The sequence below is a fragment of the Solanum stenotomum genome, chromosome 2 (genome assembly GCF_019186545.1).
Source record: "Solanum stenotomum isolate F172 chromosome 2, ASM1918654v1, whole genome shotgun sequence".
NCBI classification, from domain to species: domain Eukaryota; kingdom Viridiplantae; phylum Streptophyta; class Magnoliopsida; order Solanales; family Solanaceae; genus Solanum; species Solanum stenotomum.
The window spans coordinates 20,496,327-20,515,658 of NC_064283.1; the positions used below are offsets into that span (position 1 = coordinate 20,496,327).

At 31.7% G+C, this 19,332-nt stretch overlaps 1 protein-coding gene across 1 annotated transcript; it reads right to left on the minus strand.

The window, feature by feature from the left end:
* Positions 1-171: 171 nt before the first annotated feature.
* On the minus strand, positions 172-10,299 carry LOC125855351 (aspartic proteinase 36). Its single transcript, XM_049535070.1, has 10 exons — positions 9,621-10,299; positions 8,807-8,936; positions 8,413-8,660; positions 6,963-7,187; positions 4,332-4,494; positions 4,173-4,246; positions 3,560-3,650; positions 2,941-3,016; positions 2,551-2,622; positions 172-858 (listed from the first exon to the last, which is right to left on the minus strand). Exons 1-10 carry the CDS (start codon positions 9,839-9,841, stop codon positions 707-709), a joined length of 1,452 nt encoding a protein of 483 aa, XP_049391027.1. The 5' UTR covers positions 9,842-10,299; the 3' UTR covers positions 172-706.
* Positions 10,300-19,332: the final 9,033 nt, after the last annotated feature.

Consider the following 19,332-nt stretch of genomic DNA (forward strand, 5'->3'; position numbering starts at 1 on the left):
GGACTCTGATATAGACTTTGGAGACCGGGTGGGAAACTAAAAAAAAAACTCCTTTCTCCTCCAATTGTGTCATCATACTCTTTAGTGATCAGTATTATGTTGGAATATATTCAATCTAACATTTGTTCCTGAAAGTAAATTGTTACATATTTTTATGAAAAAAATCAACAGAATGAAAGAGAGGGATATATAACATAAACACTCATACACAATGTTCACTCTGCTTGCAAATGCAGCCTGAGGCTGAAACACTTTTTATCTAGCACTCATAAATTAGAAAATACATTAACATGACATCCTCATAAAAACAAAACAAAAAACACCAATTGATTTACATTAATATTGAAAATACTCATGAATAACATCTAAAAAAAAAACAAACTATCCTATCAAGCATTTGCTTGCATCTCTTCACTATCAGCATCTTCTATCACATGGCCCAAGAGAACAGGCAGGGAAACAAAATGAAACAGAATAAGAAAGGAATACTTAGACCAACAGCACCTACGAGAGGTCAGTCCCTGTGTGTTAGAACAGAAGAGAAACTGCAGAACTTCTGTTTCATCAAACCAGTGTTGTTTGTATTTTGTGTAGAATGTCAAGAATCATGTTGATGAGGTATAAGACTTGTAATTCCAAAGAATCATCGAATTGCAGAATGTTATGGTACAACAATGACTCCCTGTACAGTTTTTTGTCTGGTATCTCACTTCAACAAATTGCATAGGAGGGAGATTACTAATATGAAGAACGTAAAAACCATTCTTGAATTCAACGTAGAAGCTGATGAAATATTGTGAGCACCTACAGTATACACCTTCCCAGAAGTTCCATCTCTGACTTTGATGCTTGAAGAGCCTGACATAAAACAATTAAACAAAAAAGAACACTGTTAAGAATACGTCCCATCTTTAATGCAAGTCTTCCAGTAAAAGTATGGACAACGTGCTGAAAACAGAAGATTTTTTATCATATTGCTAAAGATAGTCCACACATGAGGAAGAAGTTCGGATTTCGAGTTTCACTGCCACTCATTATCGAAAAAGAGAATCACGTGCTTGGCCCATGATAAAGAATCAAGCCCACACGTGATGGAGCATACTGGGATATAATATGATAAAATAATTAAAGACATGCTCTCTCTAACCACTTAAGTTTTAATAAGAGTTGGTCATGCATCTTCAACACATACAACATCCATTCTCTAAATCTTTTTCCTCAAAAGTTAGCCTCCATAAATATATCTCTAATTGGCCAAAGAAAAAGGGAAACCTAATCATATAGCTAGTTTATATAACTACTATTTAATAATAATAGAAAAAAAACTTATAAATAAAGCCATTAACAGGCATTTAACATGCATGTGAATCCTCATGAAAACACAAATCTTACAGTGTATAACATGTAAATAAAATAAGGAAACACCAGAATCGCTTAGTATTGGGTGCTTGTCAAAGCACTAAAGGTTTAAGTATGCCCAGATAAGTGGTGCACTACTGAATGAAGGAATGAATTAAGGTCTTTGCAAATGTGAAGTTACTACGAGTGACATGAGAAATCCTGCTGCATGTGGCAGATATACCTTCGCCATAATTTTATACAAAATAATTTCCTGTGGTTTATATTAAAAGCTTAATTGAGGCATCAAGATAAGGTGTAGAAAACTATGGGATGGACATGAAACAACTTGTGATGTATCATGTAAAAATTCAAAGCATGAAATTTCATATCAACTCTTCTTTATCTATTTCCTCAAAAGTCAACATTCTCTCATAGACATTTCCAACAAGGAAACATAATTATTAACCAAGACCCTACTGAATCATACCATCGGGGTGTGGTGCGATGGATGGGTCTCTCCACCCTTAACCAGAAATTCTGGACATGATCCATGAGAATGGATAAACCCCCGAGGAGAGCTCCCCCTTAAAATGGGTCATACATGGCGCAAAATCTGGATTAACCGGACCAGTGGATTCCGGATACCATATGGTTTTAACAAAAACAGAAACAAACCATAGAAGTTTGGTTCACTTTGGTAAAATGTACAGCTCAAGACAACAAGAATCCACACTCTGTAATGGAGTGTTTTAAAGTAATTAAATTAGTGATGTAGTTCACAGTTGTCTCTCAATTTAACTGTGCGGGTGTCCATGGAGGCTAGTAAGTAGTTGAGCGTTATACGCAATATTTTAGATGAGATGGTCACATAATTCAATAAGTTGAATTGGTCCATTTCTTCAATTTTTTCCAAGACAACAGCTGACTATCATAGGTCAATTATTTCTGGAGACTCACATGATCTGATTCCATCAACTTAATTACTTAAATGCAAGAAGAACTCTGTATGTGTCACTCAAAAAGTTCCCCTAACAAGGTAATATAAAGAACCCAGAGCTATAAAGGTCAAACGTAAAATCCATCATATGTCTGAAGAAGAGAACAATTGGTACTATTTCAATAAGGAGAAAAATTTCTACACAACTGACTTATAAATAAGTTAATGAGTAACTATTAAATCCTTGAATTAAATGGTAAGGCTAAACTCACAGTTATATTCAGTCCAGCCAATACTCTGGTTTTCAAGATCATAAAGAACAAGCTTGTTGGATAACACAAGATCTGCATCAAAATATCAATAAACCAATCAATGAAAATGCTGTCAACTGTATGAAAATGCTGCATCCATTTAGTCATCTCTAGTATCTTAGGATGGCAACAAGCTTAACTAACAATAGGTCAAAATGCCACTACACTGTCTTGTCTCGCACTTGCAGGAACTAACACTAAACTGAAAATTGACACTAGTTGAGCAAAATGTAATTTTCATAAAATTAGGTATAATTCTGAAATGTAGTTCACCATCAAACTGATTTACTTTTTTTTATTTGGGAAAGTAAGCTGATTTACTTTCATATACTGTTACTGGTCAAACAATACCTCCTAACAGAGTTATTTCCTTTCCATCCTTTGTCTGCATTCCACTGTCCTGCCAACCGATACACCACTCGTTGTCCTGCAAAATTATGAAGCAAAGGGGTTTGTAAGTCATGTTATTCAAACTGCAATGCAAGTGCATCCAGTTGCTTTCTCCTCCCATGCACCTTACAACAAAGGTCTCTGCCATGTTGACCCATCTTTTAGTACCCTGTTGTTTGCATTGGACTACACATAATTTATAACAACTGAATGAATTTAATGGTAAAAATTCATGGAAATTAGATAAACTCATGCCAACATTTCCAATGTCAACAACATAGTATAAACATCACCAGGCAAATCAAACAGCTCACGAATGCTAGGAACAAATCTAAGATAAGAAGACATTGAAGATCAATCACTTATGGGAGAAATTCGTGAATTCCAACAAAGATAATGTCTCTACTGGTTACTGAATTCCAACAAGATTATGACTTGAAAAAACAAGTAACTGCCACAGCAGTCAAAGGATACAATATATGTTAACAGGGAAAAGGAAGGTTTTCTGGGTAAACTAGAAAATCTTATCTGATTTAATGAAGAAATAGTAGGAGAAATTCAGCAAAGCCAGATTACTTACATTAACCGAGAAAAGATAATCATGGGGATAAACTTTCAAAGACAGAGAATTAGCAAACTGAAAGGTTACAACTGGGAAACCATCATCAATCCTGCGCCACCAGAGGAAGAGTAGTTGAAAGAGATGAAGATTAAAAGTTATTAATAGCAACTAACTGAATTACAACAATTAATATCTGGAGAACTGGATTAAAATAAGAATGGGTTACAGAGCATTATTATTATTATTATTATTATTAATTAATGATCTAACCACCACTGAATTAAAGACATTAATACATCCATGCATCCATCATGAAAATAGAGTTTGGAATACGATAGCAAAGCGGCTAATCACAAGAAACCAGAATTTTAAGAGAAGGTCAAATGAGATAATGGCATCTACTCAAAAAACCTGCAGAATACCCTTATCAAACAAATAAAAAAACTGCAGAATAATGATTCTATTGTCGGTGAACTCACTTTATGCAGCATTAGCATTCAAAGCTAAAGAAAGAACTATAGTTGAGAGGGCACAATGTTATAGTGTACATGATCATAGAGGGAGAAAAGATATCACAAACCTAACAGAAAGAATTAAGATATTCATGTGGAGAGGGTAAAAAGAACCTTACTTTTTACTGAAGTAAAAGCAGTGGAAGGTCCCCTCGACAAGATGAGTTGTCAGATCTGGTTGCCGAGCCATCAACTACAGTAACAGACAGAATGAAGAATCAAGCAGAAGGAACTGACGTATTCATGCAAACATGCAGTTTTCAAATGTCCAAACCTACCTTGCTCATGAGAGCATCATAGACCTTGTTAGGAAGATATGCTAACGTTGTACCGCTGTCAATAATTGTTCCTCTGTTGGATCCAGCATCAAATATAGTGGTTGGGATGTTTAGAGCTTCACCATTAACCTCAATTCCTTTCATGACAACATTATAATGTGGCCTAAAGTGGAAAACATATATAGTTAAAGCCAAGAAATAGAGAATGGAGGGAGCCAATTTGATGTTTAGACAAATACTGATATTTAACAGTAAAAAAATGATGGTATAACAAAAAGTAAAAAGAAAAAGCAAGAGAAGTGAATGACGAGAATAACAATGCAAAAATGACAATACAGTTAATCAAACATGAATGCAAGTCCTGAAGTTTACAATATGCACCACCTACCAGTAGTCAAAATAACTTTGAATTTCTTTTTCCTATTTGTGGATGAGTTAACTAATGTCATTTTTAGTACCAAGAAGATACAATACAGAGGAAGGCCCAAGATTCCAACTTTAGACTTAAATTATTTCAAGTTCTTCTGTGAAATGTTGTAAGTCGAACACTAATGTGTCTCAGAGGAAGGACTGGACCATTTGAACTACTGCCTTTCCCAAAGGAAATCACCACGTTCTCTTGAGGTCTCAACTAACTGTTTTTTAGGTCTCTAAACAAGTTTATTTGCTACCACGTTTTGGACTTTGCATGTGTGCACTTATCACTTAACAACTGGTCGCGGCAGCTTCCATCTTTAATGTTGTCAGTAGATAGTAATGTGGGCAAATCATCGATGTTCCTACCCTTCCCTCACCTCCACCCCCATCAAAATAGATAATTTTTGGGGTAGGGCGAGGCGAGAGATTGGAGTAACCAAAAACTTGACAGCTTGGTCCCACATCTAGATCGCGAAATGCTCAAGAACATAATTGGAGTGAGGGCAATGGGTGAAGCAGATGTGCAAAGGAGAAGATCATATGCCAGTAAACAACAATAAGAAATGAAAAATCTAGAACTCATAGCAACTTTTGTGGCGGTGCTATTCATGGCAGGAGAATTTTAAACACCAAACATACATATGTCACACAAGAGAGGCAATAAGAGGTTGCCAGGACTGGTGACACCTTCCTATTTCCACAATCTTTAGTTTTCATCTAAATTAATGAGGCAGTTTAAATTTACTCTAGGAAAAGAAATGAAAATTTAAAGAAAAAGATCATTTGGAGACTTGTTTTCTTTTTTGGCAAGGAGAAATGGATTCTTATGATACCCTTTTAGGAGTTTCTTTTAGAGTCTTATATAGTTCATATTGTACACACTCTAGCTTGATATCTTAACATAAAATTAGTATTTTCTCTAAAAGTCTGCTTTAATAGAATATTTTCATGTATTGGGTAATTTCCTATATTTCCTGAATTCCTGCCGTCTGTTCACAGAAACCAAAGTCTTACTAAATTCTGTTTCTTTTAAAGAGACTGCATAGAATTAAATAATTTGAACTTTGAAGTCAGTAGAAGCATATTTGCATTTGTTCTCAAATCGGTCTATGGAATTCTCAACTGGAGCCTTCAACAACTATGAATAGCTTTTCATAGCAATTTGTTTCCTTTGAACTGCTATACAATTTAACCCACTTCTATTTTTTGCCACTTCTTTCCATCACTGAGAACAGTCTTCATGTTAAACTTTTCTCCAAGCATTTTCCCCTTGAATCCATTTAAAGCAATAGTTTCTACCCTATTCAGGACTAGATCTACACTAATTCTAGCTCGGGGGTTGCTATAGATCAGTTATCTGCTCAAGTAATCTCCTTTGAGTTTTGATCGATGGCTGTGTTTTTTTTACTTCAAAGTTTGAAGATCAAGATCAAGATTTCATATAAGAAAAGATCCCCAGTTAAATTAAAGTTGCTCAACCGAGCACTAAAACCGCTAATACAGCATCCAAGACTGGGTCAGCTACTATAAATTCACCTACCACTTACTCTGTCAGGCTCGGACTCCCATCCAAGCTAGACCCGGTTGAAGCAAGCTACTCCTCTTGAGAGAGAGGTATAGGTAGTGATTAGTGAGTCTTCTCTTTCTCCTTGGTCTGAGGTCGAGTTACTTCTCATAGAGGAGGAATTCAAAACAATAGGCGGTCTATGAGGAAAATTCAAACAATAGGCGGTTGATTGTTGAGTCCCCACGTCCACATCAGTTCCCTCCTTGTTACTTCCCTCATACAAGACCAAATGAAAATTTCCTATGAAAGCATACGTTCTTTGATTTCTGAGATATTTCACATAACTCATTATGGATATTCTATCATAAATCCTTGCATGCATGCATATGGATTGTGCTCAATAGGATATGAATCGTTTAAACCTACCAATAGAATGTGAAAGGATGCAAAGCTGGAAGAATGGAGCACAAATTTACAGACCAATGATTGCAATTTTCCTTATTTATAGTAGAGCAGAATAGGAGAAACTATATACAACTTCAAATAAGATGATACCAAATCTTAGTTCAGGATCATGTCAGATGTTTGCATGAATAGCCTATTTTTCAGTCTCCTTTTTCTTTTTCTTTTTCTTTTTGTTCTGGGGGAAGGGGTGGTGGTTAGGGGGGAAGCAGGGAAGAGGAAGAGAAGGCACTAAATATACTTACTCATTTGGGACTAGTGGTGTTGACTTCACTTTTGGCTGAACTACTTGTCCAATGGCAAATATGCCACCACCATCACTGCCCTCTAGGCAATGTGAAAAAACTTTGTTCACCTTCCCAGATGCAGCTAGCTGTGAAATAAGCGATGAGTTTGCTTGTCCAAAACCAATTATTCCGTCAACCGCTTGAGTAGATGAGCCTAGCTCTCCTGATTGTCTAGATGAGCACCTATCTTGGATCAAAAACATGTAAGTTACATAAATGTCATCAAGAGATAAACTACTTGCTAAAAAGTGGTACTCCATCACAGGCTCGAGTAGCATAATTTACATCTAAGAAACCAACATACTAGATGGTGACAAAACCAGAATTAACAGTTATTGGAGGAGACAGTACAGAATCAAAACCATTGAAAATAATCGGCTAGGAAGAAATTACTTCATTAGATATATTAATGAGTGCCGCTGTCAGTAATTCCTTGCTAAAAAAAGTGAAGGGAGGAAAATATTACAGAAGCTAAACACTTTTAATTAATATTACAGAAGCTAAACATTAACACTATAACAATCTATTCTGGATATAAAACTTTTTCATGCTCAGTATACAGAATTGCAGAAAACAAATATAATATGTCATCAGCAGAACTTTTTATGTATTGACTTACCAATGATGTGTAAAACACCTAATATAATAGATCAAGAGACTGTGATACTGAAATTGTTCCACGAACCCATCCAAGAGTCCACTTACTGAACTAACATAGGAACCGGAAACAATATACAAGAGAGTCAGTGTGAGGAGAAAACAGCTTTCCCTTCTTTTTTTTCTTTTGGTTCTTCACTCTGTAAACTAGTGAGTATTCATGATACTCCACTACAAAAACTGCTACACCAATGCAGTCAATATCTCTGCTCTAGACAGTGTAATGACTTGTATACTCAAATGTGCATATCAACTACTTCTCACACGTTTCCTCAGCAGGGAACTTATTTAATATGGCATAACTAAGACCGAGACATTAAATAATTCTTATTCTAAGCATTTCCTTCCCCTGGTTCTTCAGCTCAAGAGAGGTTGAAATTAAACATCCCAATTCAATTAGCAATTTAAATATCTACTTCAACAAATATGCAAACTGCACAGGTTTCACGTTTACTTGAATCGCCAGATGCTGCTACTACAGCAAATCTATTTTTTAAAACTAAAATTGGTGAAAGAGACAAATTTGTTTCTTTTCCCAATGAACTGCAACAGAATCTATTTTAACCAAAACCAGATTCCAAACATTGTTTGGAAAACAAAACATTCAGACAGGGTAGTAGAACTTGGTGAAGTGAAAAAATGGTTACCAAAGAAAACCAAAATATTCCCCTATGGTAGTCATCCAAGTCTAACATCAATTCATTTGGCAACAATTAACATAAATAGATTTGAATTACAAGGATAAAATTACCCAAATGCTATGGACCCATTCATGGATGTGGTTTGAAGATCCCCAGAGACTTGATCAAAATGAATGAAATCCTTAACAAAGTATCCAGAAGTTGAGCTGCCATCTCCGTAAGTAACCTGATATTCACAGGGTGATCCCACCCTGCAATCTGAGTAGGGAGCATTAAACATATCAGTGCAGAAGTCTTGGTCGCAAGAAACACTTTTCCCAGTGGATGAGGCTTTTAAGTCATACAGCTTCAATTCTATCTGTAGTATAACAACATAGATGAGAAACCACAAGGACGGATCAAGAACAGAAAGTCAACAATCTGAATAATTATATTATACATACTGGAATCCATTTTCTTTACATGGATGGCAAAAAGATGCGTAAACTAGAAGAATGATCATACCCCAAGACTGCTTTTTGAAGGACATCTCATACAGCCAGCACAATTCACCCATAAGATGTCACTTCCAGTATCTACCTGGACATGATAGTCCTTAGAAGGAGTCCCGATTGTAAGTTTAGTGTAATAGAGCCTGCATGATTTATTTATGAAGAAAACATGACTACAATTTCACTAGAAAGAATGTGCATACATGAATAACGCAACGCCACCACTACCTCCTGAATAAGCACACTTTTCTTTCCTTTTTTGTGGATTGGATGAGGGTCACAATTTGATAGAGTGCATCTTTCTCCAAACACAAATTAGAATCAAGAAAATATAATCTGACATGTTTCTCCATAAGACCATAACATTCCTCCATCTCACTTAAGTATATACCTATAACTAGAACCAATGGCATAGCCAGCATTTTCACTAAGAGGATTCGAAATATAAAAAGTAAACACACGAAAAGGCCAAAAGGGGTTCACCATCTACCATATATTCCTGAAAAAATAATACTAACCAAGTATAAATGGGATAATTTTTCACGAAGGACTAGAGCAGAAACATTAACAAGTGAATAGCTAACAACTCTATTTGTGTTCCCTCTTCAACAATGAAATGGGAATTTTCATCACTAAAACACAATCTCATTCCAAAAAGGAAAATTAACCATTCTGAGCATATAAAGCAGACCACTTATGTCAACCAAGTTGATTCATTTCTACAATCACTTGCACCAATTATGAAAAACGAAAGCCCCCTAAATACAATATCCCAAGAAAACACAAGAATCAGTACAAACAAGTAGAATTAAACAAAGGGAACTAACGCTGCATCAGTAGGTTGGCCATTGCCACCCAATTCAAAGTCAACGGCTGCAAGCATTCTGCCATGGCGGCGACTATCATGAGCTTTGAGTTCCTTCAATATTGAACCTCCACGCCCACCATACTTATGTTTCACATTAAAAACAACATTTTCTCCCTTCACTGCCACAGCCAAAACCCAAATTAACAACAATATCAAATACCCTTTTCTCCTCAGATCCATTATCACAACATACAAACACAACACACCCACTTCCCAAAATCCAATCTTTATAAACACCCACAAGAGAAAAATGGGATGTATGTATGTATGAATGGATGGATCAAGAAAAGAACTTTTTTTCCTTTATACACAACAATGCTAAAATATTTTATTTTTTCTTGATTTGGACTGAGAGAAAGAGTCGGTTGTGAAAAACCCAAAAGGAAGAAAACAGGATACAGAACAAATATAGTAAATGGTGATTGGCGTCAAGACTCAGGACTCTTCAAAGTGTAATTCTTTATGCTAGAGACAATTTTCTTTGGAAATTTTCGAAAGAAGAATAAAATAGTATAGTTATCTTTGAGGAAATGGGGTATGTTCTGAAAAAAGAGAAAGCTTTGTGATGATGCAATGGTGTAGCTCACGTTTGTCGTCATACTTGTCTGCACATTACTTTCTTCATACACATTTTCGCACTCCGCACCTTCTTCTTTTACTTTCTAGCTTTCTGTATAAAAAAAAAGTTGGCTACAATATAAAAGGGTGTCATTTAAGTTGGCATCAACTAACATTAATAGATATTTAAATTTGTATAAATTTGAACAAATAGATGGTAGACACACATAGGATTGAATTGTCTGTTTACTTATTTAAATTTATAGAAGTTGAAGTGTTTATTTGTGCATATTCAAAATTGAAGGACATAAATGTCAGTTAAAGTCAAATTAAATATATTGGCATAATACATAAATGTGTCATTTAACTTCACCTCATTTCACATTTATGCCCTTCAACTTTGGTTATGTACAAGTAGGTACTTAAACTTGTATAAACTTGAACAAGTAGACACATGAGTCCTATGTGGCACAATACACATAGGACAAAAAATGGCATGTAGGGTGTCATGTAGGACATGTGTCTATTTGTTCAATTTTATACAAGTTTAAGTGTCTACTTGTGCACATCCAAAGTTGAAGGGCATAAACAGTGGCGAATTTATGTGTAAAAATTGGGTCACCCAAACCCGTGGTCCTCCGACTAAACTCGATATATTACTTGTATAATTATTAAAGAACATATTAAATAAACACTTGTTGAACCCGTTCTTAAAGTTGCTGGATGGTTCACTGGTTTGACAGCCAGATTTTAACACCAAGGTCTTGAGTTCAATCCCAGCCAGCCACAATTCGCTTCTATTTTTTTTAGTAACTAATAACACTCGTTTTTTCAAAAAAAAAAATGAAATTCTAAAGCAATGGTGCACCCGTTTTCTTGAAATCTTGGATTCGCCTCTGAGCATAAATGTGATTTGAAGCCAAGTTAAATGTCATATTTATGTATTATGCCTTAAATATTTATGTATTATTTTTCTATTGTCATAATACATAAACATGACCGTTAACTTGACTTCATTTGACAACTATGACATTTAACTTTGGGTGTGCACAAATAAGCAATTAAACTTGTACAAAATTGAACACATAGACACATTGTCCTACATGGCAATGTTGTGTCCTATGTGTATTATGCCAAGTAAGACATGTGTGTTGTGTGTCTACTTGTTCAATTTTATACAAATTTAAATGTCTATTTGTGCACACTCAAAGTTGGAGGGTATAGTTACCAATTAAAGCCAAGTTAAAGGTCATGTTTATGTATTATGCATTTTCTATTAGATAATAAATTTCATAATTACTTGTAATTTATCTATCACCAAAGTATATGGTGCAGTGGATGCGACTGCTCCTACCTTAATCAGAGGTCTCAGAGGTATGAAAAAATCATTGGTAAAGAGCGCTAGCCCTCGAATGGGGTCTTACTCGACGTGAATTCTGAATAATTAGACTCCAACATAAATACCGGACACCGAATAGAAAAAAAAAGTAAAAAGAAAAATTGCATTGTCTAAGGGCCTGTTTGGATTGACTTTTGGCTTATGACTTATAAGCCAAAAGTCAAAAGTTAGGATTTCTAACTTATGACTTTTNCTTAAAAGCTATTTTGGCTTAAAAGCACCTAAAATAAGTCAATCCAAATGGGCACTAAGTATAAAAAGTTAAATCTTGTTAAAAGGTTTTGATAGATTAAGTTAAAAAGAAAATAAATACATTGTATTTTTCATAATTTCAAAAAGTAGTTTAGTACTTATAATAATTTCATAAGATAAAATTTAACTTGTAACAAGCAACATGTTATGTATAGTTCAAAATCTAAGTGGATACAATAATGTAAAATTTTGTATTCTGACATAATTAGCTAAAAGAGAAGCAAAATTTAGACTCTTGAAAGTCATAGATGAGTTGTTTAGTTAGTTGGACTATTCCTTAACTATTAAGGCAATATAAACAAGTTGAAAAATTGTTTTTTGATGCAAAATTTTCCAAGTACGCGTTTTCAAATTGAGGGGGACTACTAAATAGATCTATAGCATACTATTTTTATTGTAAATATTGAGTTCTGAAACAACAAAGTAGAAAGTCAATATATATTAAATGCAAAAAAGAATATTTTCTCGAAAAAAAATATATTCTATTAAACTATATATTATAAATAACAAAGTGAAAATTCAACCCTTCATATATATATAAAGGGATTAAAACTTGAGATTTGAGAGATGATAAGGTCTGATTAATGTGAATATGAAAGAATCAAATGAAATAAGACATTCAGACTCTTATTATTATTTTTCAATCTAGTATAAGCATGCTTATGCATGTGATATGTTTTAACAATGCATGTATGGAGTGTAAGCACATAGCCATTATCACAAATACTCAACTTCTAAACATAGTTGAGCACACAAGGCAATCTCAAGAAGATTAAGGATTAAGTAATGATAATTAATTAACACCACCGTACAAGTTACATTGTTATTAAATAATAGTAAATATTAATTAATTATCACTATCTAACAATGCTAATTAAGGAATGATTATAAGTTAATTGTTTTTTTTCCAAAAGTCAAAACTGTGAAGGTCCTAATTTATTTCTTTGTAATGTTGCTTTTACCTCCAAATTATTGATGTTAACAATCGAATACTGCTAAAGTGAACATGCTACAACAACTATTATCAAACAAATATAAAGTTAGAATATAGGACAACAATTGCACTTTAATGTTATCGATCATTGGTGTATGGTTAAAATCGATCTTGTCCAGGTGGACTAATGATATGAAAACATGTGGTATATGTGTCCGATTATGAAGAGTCAAATGAAGAGCAAACACCTTCGAGGACTGAGTCGAGGGAAACACAAAGTGTTAGGATCAAAATAATCAGGTGTCATGCATAAGCTAGCAAAGCAAATCTTAATTTCATCATATTTTTTTTATTTTTATGTGCTTTTTTTTGGATAATTTATTATATATAATTCTTTCATATGTATCTGAAACTAAACTTCTCATGATTCTATAATTATGATAATTAGATGATTATTATATTATTGTATGAATTTGACTTGGTAAGATAGTTATCATCATATATGACTCGAGAGAGGGGTTAAGAGAATGCAAAAAAAGATCAAATAGAGCATGATCTTTGCCCCTTGGAGGGGATGGATTTATAACTAGGATAGAAATAATATACAGTGTCACCTTTGTTGCTTAATTAATGCAACATAAATTTATAATTGTTTGTGTCACAATAATCCTGATCACCAAGCAAAGGCACGGATTGAAAGGCTATGCAACTTGAGAGAGCACAGTCACAATAATTTCAGTTAATCAGTAATTAGATAGAAAATTAGAGTCAGTTTAAATGATTATTCAACATGATTGCTAGATTCATAGCTCCATACCGATTTCAACTCATTTATCGCATAAAAATCTATTCGAAGGATTAATTAATCATTAGCTATTTTCTTTTTTACTTTAGTTAATTCAACATGCATGATAACTTTGAGATTTGATTGCTTTAATAAATGATTAGCAATTAGCATTATTTTATTTAATAAATAGTTAATCATAAGTCTTTGTGGATGTAGTATTTATCTTTTTAGTCACTATATAACTTGACCATGTACACTTACATATGTATATCCTGAAATATCATGTTAAGGAAATTTATATGACTAGTTTGAATAAACTTGAAATTAAAGTTTTATGACATATTTATTAAATTTGTAATATTGAAAGAAATTATTAAAATAATACCTGCACAGAAAATATCATGTTAAAAGGTTAATATTCAAATAGTTATAAACTATAGTTGATTTTTTTTGAGCAACTTTCACATATAGCAAACACAAAAATCATATTTGTATGATATAACTATAGTTTGCATAATTGTGCTCCATAGCAAACATAAATATGTATATTTCGCTATACATATACAAAAGAAAGCAGTTGTATATAATATGTTTCTATTTCGGTATACATATACAAAAGTCAATTGTATAATCTGTGTTTGTATAAAGCGAGAAAGAGAGAAAGGTAAAAGAGAACTGGGCAGGGGAATATTTGTATTGTATAATTATAAGTGTATAGAACGAAGATATATATATTTGCATGTGTATATACAATTTTCTTTCGCTTTATACAAACAGAAACGCAATTTATACATTTCTGTTTGTATAAGCTAGAGAGGTGAGGGAAAGACTGGCAAGCGAGATCTGGGAGAGGGGAGAGAGAGGAACGAAAATATATGTATATATACAATTTTCTCTCGCTTTATATAAACAAAAACGCATTTTATACATTTGTGTTTGTATAAAAGCGAGAGAGGCGAGGGAGAGAACGAGAGTGGCGAGCGAGATTCACCAGGAGAGAGGCGAAATAGCAACAGTTTACCATGAAGTACAATTAAATCAAACTATGCTTATAGAATTTAATTTAAATTAATAGTTTGTTATTATATACAATTTTCCCATATATTTTTTTAAGTAGTAGATTTCAGAAAATAATACTATAGTGAATAACATGACGTCAAATAGTATGTAAAATCTCAAACGAAAATAGAAAAATGTAACTTGATAAGCTAGGAATAAAATGTTTGAAAAATTAAAATAAAATAATAGTTCCATTGTTTTACGAGTAGATCCAAAATAAACATCTTACTCTTTAAAAAGTTTTAATTCTTTAAATTTATCAAAAATAAATATTATTGATCTCCTTCAACTTGTTAGATTTAGCGAAATCTGTGAAAATAATATTTTACCAAGAACATCGGAAATTTCATTAAATTTCCAAAAATAAAACATAAAAAATTACACCAACATAAAAGATAGTCTAAAACTAACTGTAAATTCTTCAAATAAATTTTTTTTCATTATTCTCATTAAATTTTACAATTAATTTTATTAATTAGGGATATAATTAAAGGACTACTTTAGACTTTTTCTAAACATAAGGGACTATTTTTTTTTATCAATTTCTTCTAAAATACTTTGTAAAAGAAGTATAAAGAAAGCAAAGATATTTCATAAGTAAAGTTAAGAACAAAGTTGAGCAAAGGGAAGATGATGTAGACATTAGCCAGCAAAAAATAAGTTAGGTTGGGAAAAAGTAGAATATAGTAATGTGCATCCCCATTTCCAAATTCCAAAAAAAATGTAGGTCCTAACTCCTATATATGACCAATAATTTTTTCAAGTACTTCCTAATCCCTATGGTAATTATAATTTCATTTCATTTTTAAATCAATATATTTGGATTAGTTATCAAACTCTAAAAGTATTAAGACATTGTTGACTTAAAAGATTTATGAGAAAATAATCGTTCATCATTAACATGTATATTATTCTATTGATCATCTCTATTAATTACTTTCATTAACTAAAATCATCGATTAATCATCTGCCATCAATATTAAGACATTATTGACTTAAAAGATTTATGAGAAAATAATTGTTCATCATTAACTTGTGTATTATTTTATATCATCGATCAATCATCCGCCATCTGTTATTAGTATATAAACATTATCACTAGCTGGTATTATTCAATTACCACCTCACAATTATCATTATTGTCCACTGATCAGCTTTACCACCTTTGACCATTACCATCGTTAGCTTCAAAGATTATTTCACAAGGAAAACAATTTTTCCATAACTTATAAAACATAAGATTTTTCTAATAAATTCTAATATTTTATATCTTATCATCATTTTACATGAACGTAATATTTGTTAATTTTAGATAAGTATAAGTCATGTGCAATCAAGTTTTGAAAAACAAATGGTTAGAAAACGATGACAAAGTTTAGAGATATTTTGTTGAGATTACAAAAAAGAAAAGAAGTAATAGTTGAAGTTGAAAAAAAAAATTGTAAGTTGAATTCGTATTTAATAATAATAAAAAATAAAAAAAACTTAAAGAAATTCTTAAAACCAATCTTTCAAATTTTAATTTCTATATTTTAAATTTGAATTTAAAGTAATGATCAATTTAATAGATAATTAGCTATTTCAACAACATGATAATTGTTCAACAAATAATAAAGGATTATTTTCACCTTCCATAGGGGCATTCTAATTCCTACGCAAGAGTTTTATTGTAGCCAATAATATTGTGAGTTGAATGACTTTATCTAATATAAATTTATGACATGTTTGATTAAACTTATTTTGAGAAATGTTTTTATTAGAATTTCTTTTTGATTTAGGAAAATAAAAGTTTATACGACTAAATTGATTTTAAAAAAAACTTTCATTAATAATATAAGTGACTTATGTTGCTCAAGATTCAAAAAGTACTATTGAGAGAAAATTATTGTTTTTAGCTTTTGAAAAGCAACTTCGACGACTACTCAAAAACACTTACTTCTTTCTAAATGGTTGGTCAATCACCTCAATTTTCTAAAATAAATAATTTTGAAAGAAAAAAAAAATTACTTAATATTTTTGACTTCTACAAAATTTAGTGGATTTGGGTATGATTTTTTAAATATATGATATTATGCAAGATACAAAATGACACATATAAAACAAAAATCCATATCGACCTAATCTCTGAAAAGCATACATCACTAGTGACATTTCTTGAATTACATGCACCAATTATTTTTTTATAAATTTTTGTTTTGATTAAACCTACCATTGAAAAATAATTAAAGATGGTATATATGTTTACACTTTAGTGTATCAATGAGAGTCTCACACATAATAGATTTATAAGATTTGGTATATCAATGATAATCTAATATAAAGTCTAAGAAATCAAGCTATTTTTATTTCCATCATCTCTTATTAATAGTATTTTTACTATCGCTATTCCGTGGCGGACTCAGGATTTTTGCTTAGAGGTTCAAAGTATAAAGAAGAAGCTAAGGTGGTAATGTGCGCGGTAAGCGTTGTAGCCCCTCGACATACTCTTTGTACAAGAATCATAGATATTTTATTGGTTCATAAAGGTAAAGACTAAACTAATCAAAGATACCGAGGACAAAGATGCACTGATAAGAATTTTAGTGGATCGATTGTATACATAAGTTAATTTCTAAAACACGTGAATATTAAATGATGAAAAAGCGGGCGAGACGGGAAAGAAAGATATTTATCTTAACATGCTAAATTTAACTCACTTTATTATAGCGTATTAAACATTTCTTTTTACTTTTATCATGCTCCATCGAGCATTCTTAAAATTTCTTGTGCTTTTTATACTTTTATTTTGTAATATTTTACTTTATATTTCACTTTTTAAAAATTTTAAATTAGTATCCAATCAATCAAATATTACTATGAAAATCGTCAAGATTCTCTAAAAGTGTGTAAGAATAGAGTTACTAATATTATAATGCATATTCAGAAGATAAATAAATAGCATCGTCAATTTTTTTAGTTCATATAGTTCAATTTACGAGGTTAGTCATAATTTGTAAAATAAAAAACAAATAACGAATAAATCAAATAAGTTTAGTTTCCATCTCTCTAAAATAGAATTAAAAATATAAAAGAAATTTCATGAATTCTATTAAATTAATATTTTTAAAAGCATGTTAACGATATTTAAGTTTCTTCATTCAATTACATCTAATTTACATTTTTTTAAAAATAACTATCTCAATTTCAAGTTAAATATAATTCATCATTTTTTTAAAAAGTTATTCAAACGTATATGAAAAAAGAATTACGTTGAAACAAAATGAATAATAGATATAAAAAAAAATATATAAAAAAAAAGAATGTGTCTAATAAATTTAAACAAAAACAAATTAAAAAGAAGAAATGAAATAAAAGAAAAAAATAATGAAAAGGAAGAAGAAGGCTAAGCCCAAAAGTTCCATTTTCCAAAGCATTAAAAAAAAAGAGGGAAAAAATGTTGCTAGTGGGATTTGTACCCATGTCAAAGGGGCATTTCATGAATCACTTATCAATTGAGCAAAGTCTATCCTTTGTTTTCAAGGGGTTCATTTTAATATATACACACATAAAATCAGAATTTGATGTTATATATACAGTGTAATTTTTTGACGAGAGGGTTCGGTAAACCCCTAGGCTCCACCTAGGTCCGCCCCTGTCGCTATTTTTGGTGACACGATATTTTAGTATAATTTCATGACTTATTTTCATTTTTTATTATTTTCTTTGAAAGCTCCATATAATTGTTGTATCTTAGTATAAGAACAAAAGAAATATTTTGAAGTATTAATCACATGTCTTATGTTGTGGGGGCTTTTTTTTCTTTCTAAACATCCTTAAACTATACTCCAAACTTAAATTACATTCTTAAAATTTTCTTTTTGGCAGAAAACATCCTCCAAACATTTGAAAGTTAACAATTTCTATTCTTCTGTTGAATATTGTCAAAAAAAACTAAGGCATGCTACAAAAATATGAGCAGTTCATGTGACTATCAACAAAAGTTTTCCTACATAATTTCATTACCTACTATAAAAAGCTTCTGAAAAAAAATATATTAAAAATCTTGGACACCATTGCTTACTGTGACAAAATTATTAGGAAGGCATGAGGATACATGATTTGCTCTTTTTTTCATTTATCAACGGAAAGAAGTTGAAGCTTAATCATTTTTACATTTTCAAAGAAAAATTGTATTTACATCAATAATTTTCCGGGGCAATCTCATATTGAGGTGATCAAAATTCTAATTATGTCTTGCATTCGTGTTTCATTCTCCATTATTAGAAGTGGAAGTCTCCAACAAACACTGCTTCTAGCAGATTCAATTGAGAAGAAACATATTTCTACTGAATTTTTTTTTTAAAAATCCCATAAAAATAAATGAAAAAAATTGTCAAATTAAAAGATTTTGATTAATGCTAAACTCAATTGTCGAAAAAAATTCACAAAAATATTTTTGTGACATATCTCAAAATAATAAATACAAAGGAGTGACTTAATTTTTGTGAATTTGTTCGTGTTTTGACAAATTCAAGTAGAAGGATGAAAATTGTTAACTTTTAAATATTTAAAGAATATTTTCTGCTAAAAATGATATTTTAAGAATTTAATCGCAGTTTGGAGTATAGTTTAAGGATGATTTTAGCTAAAAACTCATAAAACAAACCAAACTAAAAAACCAACTCTTGTTGGTTTAACCTGGT

Coding starts and splice junctions, on each gene's coding strand:
- LOC125855351 (XM_049535070.1), bottom strand. CDS start 9,841: ATGGATCTGAGGAGAAAAGGGTATTTGATATTGTTGTTAATTTGGGTT. Junction 8,661..8,806: donor CTTCAAAAAGCAGTCTTGGG/GTATGATCATTC, acceptor GTTATACTACAG/ATAGAATTGAAGCTGTATGA. Junction 2,623..2,940: donor GGAAATAACTCTGTTAGGAG/GTATTGTTTGAC, acceptor ATTTTGATGCAG/ATCTTGTGTTATCCAACAAG.